Raw genomic sequence first — 12,977 nt, 5'->3', positions numbered from 1 at the left:
TGTAAACCTGTTAATTGAACTAACATTTTATAAAAACTGCAGCGGTGGCTTTTGGTGAAATGTATTATGAATGCAACACATACAAATTTGTAGAAGAAACAATGATAATAAGACTGCACATCTTCCAAACAGCAAATGGCAAGTATCATACAGCAATTGAACAAGTGAAATGCTAGTTTGCAGTCAAGGCATCCGACAGGGTTCTGTCCTACTTGTTTAGGTTGCAGCTTTCAGATCTAACTTTTTCATCTGATGTGTTCTACAGTCTGTATACTGATGACTTGAAAATAGGCAAGCAGGCTTACATCTGTTATAGGTAGAGCACGTCAGCAAAAGCACTTGACTAAATGTTCCATTTGGGTGCAGGAGAATAATATGTTGATAGATACATTAAAATCTAAATAAATGATATTTGAAAGACAAATTGAAGGGTAAATATTTAATACAGTACACCTTGATTGATGCTGTAGATTCAAGGACCTTGGTGTATGTGTAGATGCAGTTTTAAGTATTTTAATCATACCAAATGGTTATGATGATTATAAAACTGTAGGATGCATATAAAGATTTATAATGTCTAGGAAATGAAAGACTGATAAAATCATTTGCAGGTTACATTAAACCCATACTACAATATGGAATAACAACATGAAAACGTTATAAGAGAACAAGCAGTAGTAAACTGGAGTACAGCTAAAATATACCAAGGGCATTCATGTATGTGAAAATTTAAGTTATGATGAAAGACTAAAATATCTGAACTTGTACCTCTTATTCAAGTATATAGGGCATTTAGAAATGGCTACCTCTGAGAATGTTTGGGGCTAGCAAAGTGTAGTAGACAGTCATCAGAGAGTCTACATAGAAGATTATATAGGAATGAGAGATGATGCATGAAACAGACAACTAAATTATATTAAAGCAAGCACTAGTTTAAATATTTTTAAAAAATAGCTTGGGTATTTATTATGGGAATGATTGTTTGGTGTATTGGCAGGCTAGAAGGGCATTATTGCACAAGCCCAAACTATTTATATGTGTGCGCACGCGTGTGTGTGTGTGTGTGTGTGTGTGTGTGTGTGTGTGTGTGTGTGTGTGTGTGTGTGTGTGTGTGTGTGTGTGTGTGTGTGTGTGTGTGTGTGTGTGTGTGTGTGTGTGTGTGTGTGTGTGTGTGTGTGTGTGTGTGTGTGTGTATATACATACCCAAGTATGTATGCAAAGGAAATGTAACAATTTTGCTCTGCTGGTTTAATAAACTGAAAAAAAGCATAACTTTTTTCTGTGGGGAAAAATAAATTTATCACACACACACACACACACACACACACACACACACACACACACACACACACACACACACACACACACACAGGTTTTTTCATTTGTCTGCTCCCGTTAGGGGCTGCCACAGCAGATCATCTGTTTCCTTTGTCATTTTTGAACTGCTGGAGAGCAGCATTGCCTCCCCCTCCCACACCCACTCCAGAATTTGTTGTAAGGAGAGCAAAGGTACAGTAGGACTTTTGTTATGAAAACACTAATAAAAGATAATTAATTGTGCTTAAAACCATAGAACGAACAGTAAACAATCCAAAAACATTATGGCCTGCTTAGGAAAGTTTTATGAGTTTATTTATTTGGTACAGTCATTAAATTATCACAGCATCTGTGACTGTGGTATATATTTTATGTCTCATAACAATAACATATATTTCAGAGGGTTTCTTTCCAAGTTTATAACAGTGCATATGCCCAGTATGACATTGAAGGAGAATGATGTGACTTGGTATGGGCAACCAATCATCTTTTCCAGGCATGCACTGAAAATACTTGTACTACCTGTACATGTGTTGTGTGCTGCACAGGAATTACCTATTTCTACTATCATATCCACAGCAAATTCATGTGCAACTGAATGTAAATTGATGTCTTTCCACACATGATGTCAGAGCTTATTAAGGTAATCTTTTCACAGCCACCAAACACAGTGTCCCACTTTCCCGCTTTCACCTGGTAGTCAACTAACCAGAATGCGCCCCCCCCCCCTTTTGCAAATTCCTGGATCCGCCACTGTACACTACATACAAACAGGGGGGGGGGGCAAGCAAAAACACCACCATACAAGCTATATTCCCCTTGCACACACACATCACAGTAACAAAACACACTGACACACACTAAAGCCCCTAATCAAAACCCTTAGAACATAAACACTTACCTGAATCTCCAGCTATCTATCAACACAGCGCAACACCAGAAGCGCTAATTCAACATCTCCGAACTTTGAGATTTTGAATTTCGCACTTCTGGGTGTTTCGCTATTATGGGCTTTCAGCTTTACGATCTCGAGATTCTGAAATTCGATATTTCAGAATTTCGAGATTATAAAGTGAACCTATATATATATATATATATATATATATATATATATATATATTATATATCTTAAATGTGCAGTATTACTGAATGAGATAAAGCATTATTTCTATGTCAGTGTGATTTTATATACGTGAAAATAACTTTTTGTAAAGACTAGTGAACATGAAAATTGGAAATAAGTTTGTTTCTGCAGATATCTGAGAAAAGTGTACAGAATTCAGACTGAAGAAGATCAAGAGAAGACATTAAGGAGTGTGAGAAGAGATTAATGAGGAATGAAGTAAACTAGAGAAAGATGTGTTAGATGTATATGTACACACATACATACATACACACACACACACACACACACACACACACACACACACACACACACACACACACACACACACATATGCACATAGAAAAGCAAAAAGGATAAAAGCTTAAGGTCTAAGTGGCTTGACAGATTTTGGAAATAGCAAAAATGTTACAGGGGAATTTTGTGTATAAGGTTATGCCATCATTGCACTCGCAAATCTATTTATTAAAACATATTTTTTGTACTTTTCTTAAACTTTTACTGGTTTTATTCTCATAGATTTGAGTTGCACTTTGCATATTAGAAAGCAGTACTTGCAGGTTTTCACTGTGGAAAAATAGTAACGTTAACACTCATGTCAATGTCAAAACATATTTTTCAAGTTTATTTTATACTGTTGCATCTGTGAGTTTTGCATATATGTCATAAAAGGAGGTTCCGCATTTTATGGACCATGCTCCTTAAGAGGACAAATGTATATATCAAATCTCTATTCCCTAGTTTGCACTAATTTATACATTAGCAAATTCTGAGTGCTATGATTTTTGACCCTCTGCAATAATTTTTGATGATACCCTGTAATGACTGTGAAAGTTGAGGGCTTTAGACGTCTAAGCAAAGTTAATCCAGCGTGTTCATCATCACTACCTGCAGAAAGTTGGAAAAAAAGCAATTCAAGAGGATAGGTCAAAAACAGAATCCATCATCACTCTGCTCAGGAGATGTAGGTGAAATAATACCCCTCTATTCTTTTAACCTGTTTTACACTTTCTCCTGGATAATATTGTAAATTATTTCATTTTACAAAATAAAATTCTTTCTTACCTTCAGTTATACTTTTTTTCTGTTTGCTGTTACCTAACTACCCTGAATCTAGGTTCATAGGTTCACAGGTTCATAGGTAGATACTAGGCTATCGGCCCAAGGGCCTATGTATGCCTAGCCAACACGGTTCCATAGCTTACGCCACCCAAGAAAGGTATTTTCCTGTGCCACTGTCCAGCAGAGACAAAGAATTGATCCCCGGGGTGTATTTCCTATTTCCCATCCACTCATCAAGATTTTTCTTGAAGAGTGATAATGAAGAACTTTGCTTGACATAGATGGGTAGCTTGTTCCAGAGTATAGGAAGTCTCTGGACAGGAATCTATCCCTCCAGCATGTCCTGTTTATTGTGGTGACAAGGTTTAGGTCCCTAGAGCACGTAGCTCAGAGGGATTGGGATTTCTTTAGGTGTACCATGTCCAACAGCTCTGGGCTTGACATAGCTTTATATGTTAGGCAGAGATCACCTCAGAGTAGTCGATATGCTACAGAGTAAAGCTGGAGTTTTTTGAGGCTGTCAGTGTAGGGCATTTGTTTGAGGCCAGTAATCCTCTTTGTGAGGTACTTCTGTGGCCTTTCCATCTGCTGCAGATGTCTTGTGAGGTACATTCCAAAAGGGGAGTTGTACTCTATAATGGGTCTAATGAGTGACGAGTACAGGGGAACAATGACCTCTTTTTTCCTGGATGAGAACCCTTTTATGATGAGGTGTGCCACGTAGAAGGACTTCCTGACTACTGCGGTGATGTGACTATCAAAGGAGAGACTACTGTCCACCTGGGTCCAAAGGTCTCTTATCACGCATTTGGTGTTAAGTAGATTGCTGCCTATGTGGTAGTTCATGGGTACAGAGTTTTTACCAAAGGGGATGACACTGCACTTTTTGGCATTGAGCTTGAGGCCATGGCTCTGACACCAGGCATCTGTCTCAGTGAGGCCCTTCTGTAGGATGTCCAGATCATTTGGGGACTTGACTACGGCTCCTAGTTTGCAGTCATCTGCAAACTTCGTTAGCCAGAGACCTTCTCTGTTAGCCTGTACTTCAGAGAAGTAGATACCAAACAGGAGAGTTCCCAGGATGGAACCCTGTGGTACTCCACTTGTCACTGCTTTGAGGTCAGATTTGGAGTCTGCAACTTTTACAGTGTGGGTTCTGTCAGTGAGTCAGTTGGCAACCCATCTTGTGACGTAGGGATTTATACCTAGTTTAGTGAGTTTAGCTATAATTCCAGAATGGGGGATGGTGTTGAAAGCCTTGGCGAGGTCAAGATAGGCTGTGTGAACCACCTTACCCTCATCCACAGCTTTGGTGACTGCCTCAAAGGAGTCGATGAGGTTGTTCTCCAACAAGCTACACTTACTTTAACTGGATCATAACCTTGCTATAAAACATATTGTTTGTTTTCTACAGCCTCTACTAATAATGTGTTGCCTTCCAGAACACAACCTTCTTATACTGACAAATTCACCATGGTGTTTATGAGGCTAAAAGATGACGCTGATGATGACTACTGTAAAACAAAAATGTCTACAGTGGGATTACATTTTCTATTAACTTTACTCTGCATCTGATTACCTACCAAGGCAACATCTAAATAAATAATGTCATCATTATCTATATTTTTAAACTTAAAATCACATCTAATGATAGAAGAATCTTTCACAGATTCGTATACAGTATTTTCTTTACCTTTACAAAGAAATAACAAATCACCTATAAAAGAAAATTACCTAATAACCGACTTTTCAAAAAAACTGTGTTATAAATATATACTTGATCCTACAGGATCACTGTAGGTTAGCATATTCTAGTACAAAAGGATTCCCACTGCTGTACCTTGTTCTGAAGTTAAATTCTCTCATTAAATAAGACATAATTATATGCTAAGCAAAATACATTAATACCATCACATACTGTGAAGCTGGGTTTTCACACAAACAGGTCTGCGCTGTCTCTATTCTATCTTCATTTACAACAATACCATACAAATTTTCAACATGTAGTGGAAACCAAAACATTAATTTTTGCACTTAATCAATGTAGTTTCCTCCAAAAGAAATTCAGTATTGTGTATTCATCAGAGAAGAATCTGAAAACACATACCAGCGCACAGCAATTCAGCACTTGTAGCTTAACCATATTTGCATAAGTATATTTTTACATGATGCTACCCACCTGCAAATCACTGCGTACAAATTATTCACTGGAATATTGTTGCACTGCCCATTTTCTGCTGCCCACTCATATCCTGCAGCACAACAATCATCAAACAAATCTTTATCAAAAGCTAGGGGAAGAACAAGACAAAACAAATGTCATTATTTCCAATATCATTGAAAATGTAGCAATGATTTACAATCCTGATAGCTAAAGAAAGAATTAGTTCTAACAATAATTGGCAATACATATATCAACACCACAAAATATGCACATTTGAAAATGCATTCAAATCATAAACTTTACAAGGTTTTATAAAACAAAAACTAGATTTCTCTATCTGACTGCCAAAGTGGCATATTTAATTCAGAATTTCTAAAAGCAGAAAATATGTTTACTGAATTCATTCAGCATGGATTTTCCTTTCAAATATGTACTGGAAAATCAGCAAATGATCTTATAAAACAACACCTGCTTCAAACATACAAATAACGTAATACCTTTCACTAGATAAAAATAGCTTTTGCAGTGTGCTTGTACTATGAAACAGCAAAGCATAAGATGCCAAGGTTCTACATTAGTTAACACAAACTGGCAAAACATCTCAAGGTCAAAAATCAAACTGTAAGCATTTTTTTTGGCAGGGGACAAGCCCACCTCCACCTCAGGAACTCCTGAACTTATATATACCAACTGAGTGGTTGCATAAACACAAAGAAGTGATAAACTCTCCCAAAACAAATTAATCACTGCTGACACAAGCATAGAAATTGTACTGGCAATGATTTCTAGGAAAATCGTCATCAACATTTTGATCCTCAGCCTCCTGAGACTCAGGCATTTGATGTTCAGGGAATTTGAAACTGGTGATAGTTCCATATTCCAAACGATACAACTTACTCAAACTTTAAAATTACATGAGCCCTTGCCATGAACTGAAATGGAATTTATCTTAATTTATTTTGCCATCGCCCTTAAATTATTCATATTAATTCCATGAACAGAATTACAGAAAACTGCAAAAAGCAAATAAATCTTACAATGTGAACTTTAACAACATTAAAAAAAAAACTTTTTGACAGGGGCCCAACTACCCTGCATCCTCTCTCATTCCCCAGAACTTCTAGATAAACTGAAATCAAGCAACCCTGAGAATAAGGCTAAACCTTAACTCAGTTCTACTACCTTACTGGTAACATTGACTACCGTTTGATACAAATATGAATCAATTAAAAGTATTCAAATAATTCCACTGTAATTAATCCCATATATCCCTCCTTCCACCAGTCAATAAATGCTAGAAAAAGCTTACAGCAGTGCAGATCACACTTGAAAAATTGTCAAATATTTTTGCTCTGTAAAAAGCTCTGCTCTGAATTTAAATATATCCTCAATACTGATTGTCTGTCTTAAAAGTATATTTTATGTTTTTATAGTCTATGAAATAATTATTTTTACTAAGAACATATTAAACATCTGTTAATAACACTGGGAAATTTCAATCTAAATTTGCTCTGTATAGTATCACCACGTGTAGGTAAGACAACTATCGAAATCTGGTCAGCAATTGCTTAAACACTATAACTTTGTTATTTTACAGTTAAACCGACTTCTTCACTAAAGTCACACAATCTGACCAATGACAAATTAATTCATCCTTGAATTTATTTGTAGGAGCATTTACTTATACTTTTTTTGACCAGGTTCGATAAAACAAAACAGACCATTAATGGAAAAGACCCAGGTAGAAATGGTCTCAGATGTAAACACAGAAGTTAAGCATATATGTAATACAAAATGGCATAATGCATGTTGTTACACATGCTGGCAAAATCACAATTATACAGATACTCCAGTTAATGCTTAGAACATACAGAGCAGTTACTGGTGCTTTAAGTATGTGTCAAAGGGATATGAGTCCATGAATATTCAACTTGATAAAAACAACTGCTCAAACCTTCAACTCAATAAGACATTTTTAAAAGGATTTTTTCCAGGTGCATAAGCCCCCCATGCAGGTCTATGTCAGTTTATCAAACAACCAAATTGTCAAAACCCATACAATCAAGGTCATATGGTCAACAATTCAGCATGTCAATAAACAACACAAACGCAAACAACACAGACAATGTCTTTGCAAGGGATGGGCAAGCCCCCATGCAACTCCCACATCCCCCGTTAATCATTTATACCTACTCTAAGATTGTACTACAATGGGGAAAAGGGCAAATTCCCTTATCCATACTGTACTCCAAGCACAGTCAGAACAGTTCAACAAATCAAACTGTTGACCATATGGTTGCAACCGATTGGGTTTTAACAATTTGGATGCTTGACAAGCTAACATAGACCCCCCCCCCTCCACATGCACCGCTCATTCTTATACAGCTTAACACCATGCTCATAGAACTACAGAGAAAAGAAAAGATCATTAGAGCATTAAAAAGGAAGTTACTGCCTGAGCACTCATAGGAAACACACTGTTAGTGACTACTTATGAATAAAAAGTGATTGGTGAGTACAATATCAAGTGACAAACTCAACCAGTTGAAACATCAGTGTCTTTACACTCAGTAAATAGTAGGGAAGCCACTGCTAGAAGGTAGCAGCAGAAAAAAAATCAAAGCATAAACAGAGTAACAGTACTGTTAAGACATAGTTAAGTACTAATTTGGAAGGAGTGACTAGAGTTAGAGGAATGTAGGCATTATATCCATATTAAGGACAGGCAGAGTTAGTTGGACATGATTTAGGTCTAAGTTCAGTCATGCACATTTATTTATTTAACATTTGTTAACTGAGAAAGTCTAATTTGGAACATAGCCTATTTTCAGAGGAGGCCCAGGGAGAAACACCACAGGCACATATCTTTGCAATGTGGGAGGAAACCAAAGCACCTGCAGGAAACCCACACGAATGCAGGGAGGACATGCAGACTCTGCACAGAAGGCACTCTACTGAGAATCGAACTGGAGAACCTCTTGCTGTGAAGCGACAATGCTACCGCTGCACCACTGCGCTGTCCATATGTGAGCAAAGTACATGTAAATGCAACAGTTCAGTTTTTGTTGCAGAAAAAACACATTTAGAGTAATAGCAGAATAAAGAATCCATAGTTAATATATTTTAAAAAGGAAATTAAATAAACAAGAAATAAAAGGAGCACAAAACAGAATTTGTGAATTTGTTTATCAGTAAATATACTACTTAATACAACTGCCATTAAAACAGTTCAGCCATAGTGAAATTTGAAAGATACTTGAGGATTAACTTGATAGTAGCAAGTAATTGTCTAATACCAGCTTTGGGAGTAGACATGCACAGTCAAACTGGAATGACTCAGGTACTCCCACAGCTATTTCATGCCAAGCCAGTTTTGTGCCCCGAGACGACAAGTCCTTTTTAAAAGCAATGGAAGGCATTTACATGTACCACTATCACTCCACTATTGCCTGGAATAGGCTCCCACTAGAAATCAGGACCCTTACACATCCTAAACAATTTAAGACAGCTACCAAAGAGCACTTTAAAAGTCACCGGTCCTGCCACCGCACTCTCCCTCCTTAAAAACATCCCCTACTTCTCATACCTTAATCTACTTTCTACCCTTAACTTACTCTTCTCACTAGCTCTCTCTAATCTTCCATGACTAGTCTTTCTACTGTCTTCTAAAATCTATTAAGCAAATCACCTCAGAGAAGCATTCTATTGTAACTGTCTTGCCTTCATGCAACTACATTATGATAAAACTGGGTTTTTGTAATCACTTACTCCAAAAACTATACTCATCTTAATGACATATTTCTTTTTATACATCTTGAAATAGTTATGCTATACATACTCCTGATTATTGACACTGTATAACATTGTATTGCTACTTAATGCCCCGTAATAATCCTGTAACATTGCTGTTCAATACTAATTTATAATGAAAATTGTATAATATGTTGAAGCTCTTCCCCCCAGGCCTCTGCTGAAAAAGGGCTCTTCAGCTCAGTCAGACAATCCTGGTCAACAAATGTAAAATAAATAAATAAAATAAATAGATAAATAATACATTTTCATGGTAGCTACCTGACATTCCAATCTGTTGGTACAGTACTTTTAAATGCCTGGTTTTCTGTCATGTTTTTCTTTTGCTGGACCTTTAAACTTTTAGTGTTCATGGCCTTAAAAGTCCTGAGAGGATATTATCAAATGAGCATTAGTCTTAGTAAAATGTATGAGTTTTCATATAACAACTAAAACAACACATGATCAGGTAAAGCTGTAATAGTTTGCTGAGTGGCATGGTCAAACATTTATTTGAAACCACTGCTGTGTTCTCTTGGAAGCACATTGCCTGCAAATACGGCTGCTGAATTGTATTTTAAATCTAAACTAAAAAAAAAAAAAAAAACACTGAGAAAAAGAGGATGCTGTTACTTAAAAATATTTTTTTTATTTAAACCTAGTTGATTTCTTTGAAACAGTTACCAAAGCCATAGATGAGGGCAAGGTAGTCCACACAGCCTACCTGGACCTCGCAAAAGCCTTCGATACAATACCCTACTCGGGCATCATAAATAAGCTTAGTCATCCCCTTTGGGAAAGACAAGGTGTCCACAAATTACCACATAGGCAATCCATTAAGTTCGGAAGAAGTAATTAGAGATTTGGGGACCAACGTAGATAATAATCTCTCCTTTGATAATCACGTTGCCAAAGTGGTTAGAAAGACCTTCTATATAGCCCACCTTATCACGAAAGGGTTTGCCTCTAGATCAAGAGAGGTCATTGTGACCCTCTACTCGTCACTTATCAGGCCCATAATTGAATACAATGCCCCTTTTGGGATGTGCCTTACCAGACACCTGAAGCAACTGGAGAGACCCCAAACGTACCTCACCAAGAGAATCATGGGCTACAAACTGATGTCCTATGCAGCTCGACTAAAGAAACTCAAGGTCTACTCAGTTGCTTGCTCAGAGGCGATCTATGCCTGATGTACAAAGCCATGTCAAACCCAGAATTAATGGACATGCTCCACCTCAAAAAATCCAAGTCCCTTAGAGCTACACGCTCCAGGGACTTAAACCTCAGCACAAAAATAAATAGGACATGCTGGAGGGACAGATTCATTTCCCAGAGGCTCCCCTCACTATGGAATAAAATCCCAAATCATGTTAAACATAGCCCCTCGCTGACCCTCTTCAAGCGAAATCTGGACGCGTGGATGGGAGACCACAAATTCACCCCTGGGATCTCTTCTGTGTCCCTGTTGGACAGAGGCACAGTAAACTAATCTTAAAAGGGTACCTTCTGTGACCTACTTTACAGAGGCACAGTAGGTTAATCTAATAGGGAGGCGGAAGCCAAATACACTCTGGCTAGGCTTATAAATGCCCTAGGGCAGATAGCCTAGTATCTACCTATGAACCTATGAACCTGTTTTAATAGCTGAGTACTTTCAGCCTCAAGGGTCTTCTTCAGAATATTAAAAATAATTGAAATTTATTGCTTATATACTTTTCTAACACACACACAAATGCGCGCGCGTACACAAACACACACACACACACACACACACACACACACACACACACACACACACACACACACACACGCACACACACACACACACCCCACTTGGGTCACAGAACCAAATCACAATTACTCATGTCTTAAATACAAGATAAGAACATATGGACAACAGTAAAAAAATAATTTGAATACAATAAAACAAAACCACAAAGAATTTTATTTAAATTTGTTGTTATTCTGCTTTCTATTGAGAATCGTCTTATAGTTGACATTACTAATTAATCCAGGTGCATGCTAAGCATAAAATAAAATTTGCCATTTCAAGTATTTTTTTCAAGCTCTCCCCCTCTCTGTCACCATTAAAATCACTAGTGACATAATCAGTGACACAACATTTTTTTTTTAATTTACAACAGCAAATGTATGAAGAAGTGTGCAGTTATATTTTGACAGGAGAGAGCATTAAAATTAGATCAGGTAGTTTATTAGTTAAGTTTAGAGGTAGATGTGATTGCAACTCCCCTAGAGTTGTTTATATTGCTGTGTGTTCCACCTGTTATTGTTATTATGTTGGTAAAATTGATTATTCATAGGTTCATACTAAGCTAACTGCCCTTGCGAGCCATTGTAAGCCTAGCCAGTTATCCCTTGTGAGAATCAAACCCTGCACCTTGTGTTTGTAAGGCAAACACTTTAACCATTAGGCCACCCTCCCAGCCTTATGTTTTTAAAAGACGTATTTTTGAAAATTTAAATGAGATTAGGAACAAGAACACTAGAAATGCACTTTATAAACACACTTTGGTAAGCCCACAGTTTGTTTAAGTTTGCAGTTTTGGACTAGCTTACCATGAATCCTCATGGTGGTCCCATTGAATTGCTGCTAGAATCAAAAGAACCTCTTTGGCAGCTATGTTTAAATTCAATGGACCCACCAGGTTTAAATGAATACACATCTGTAACAAGTGTCTTAAAACTCCGGGCATATGATTGATTTTTCATTTGCTGTATTATTGTCATGTTTTCTCTTGTATTACTTAAATAATTTCATCTGTTTTAATTGTTTTAATTAACTCGGCTGGACTAACTGGTTTTTAATTTTCTGTCCAGTTTCTGCTTTCTGTATAAATTAGTAGTGTTTAATGCTTGCCTTTGTTCTGATGATGTTGGTTTAACTTTACTTTATACTGACGAAAACGCTCAACAATGTTTTGTGAATAAAGATTTTTTATTGGTTATATTTGTGGGGCATTTGCTGCGGTAGCGTTGTCGCCTCACAGCAAGACGTTGTCCTGTTCGATTCTCAGCTAGAGCATCTTCTGTGTGGAGACATGCGTGAATGGGCGTATCTTCGTTGAAGGTTGTGCATCAGAGCTGGCAACATGGCACATAAAAATCTACTGCCAATCATTAGCGGACCGGAGTTCTGCTGTGGCGACCCCTAACCGGAAAAAGCCGAAAGACACAACAACAACATATTTGTGGGGCATTACTCCCTGAAGACTTCGCTTTGGCTGTTATTTGCTGGTTTAAGTTTCACTGCCTGGATTGAGCTTTGATTTGTCGTGTTTTTTTTTTTTTTTTTTAGTTCTTACACTCAACTGAATGTTTACTGAGAACATCGTTCATGTTTTTAGTTTTTCTTGTATACTGATGTTCATAAACTCGTTTCCAGAATTCCCTATTAGTTTTCCCAATATAGAATACTTCAGAGGTGGAGCTATTGCTATTGGCCAAATAATCCACATATTTTGAATTACAGGTAAAGAAACCTGGTGCCAGATGAGTTCT

The 12,977-nt window shown here is 37.2% G+C and overlaps 1 protein-coding gene across 3 annotated transcripts in view; it reads right to left on the bottom strand.

The window, feature by feature from the left end:
- Positions 1-12,977, bottom strand: part of FBLN2 (fibulin 2) — a 910,922-nt gene that overhangs the window by 481,215 nt on the left and 416,730 nt on the right. For all 3 annotated transcript variants that reach the window (XM_044078109.1, XM_044078110.1, XM_044078111.1), the window contains exon 4: positions 5,682-5,793. In XM_044078109.1, coding sequence (XP_043934044.1) covers positions 5,682-5,793 — 112 coding nt within the window. The remainder of the gene's footprint in view (positions 1-5,681; positions 5,794-12,977) is intronic.

The sequence above is a fragment of the Protopterus annectens genome, chromosome 7.part0 (genome assembly GCF_019279795.1).
Source record: "Protopterus annectens isolate FY-2018-M chromosome 7.part0, PAN1.0, whole genome shotgun sequence".
In the NCBI taxonomy this organism is placed as follows: domain Eukaryota; kingdom Metazoa; phylum Chordata; order Ceratodontiformes; family Protopteridae; genus Protopterus; species Protopterus annectens.
Note: the sequence above shows the minus strand (reverse complement) of the source record. Positions and strands in the feature narration are given on the sequence as shown.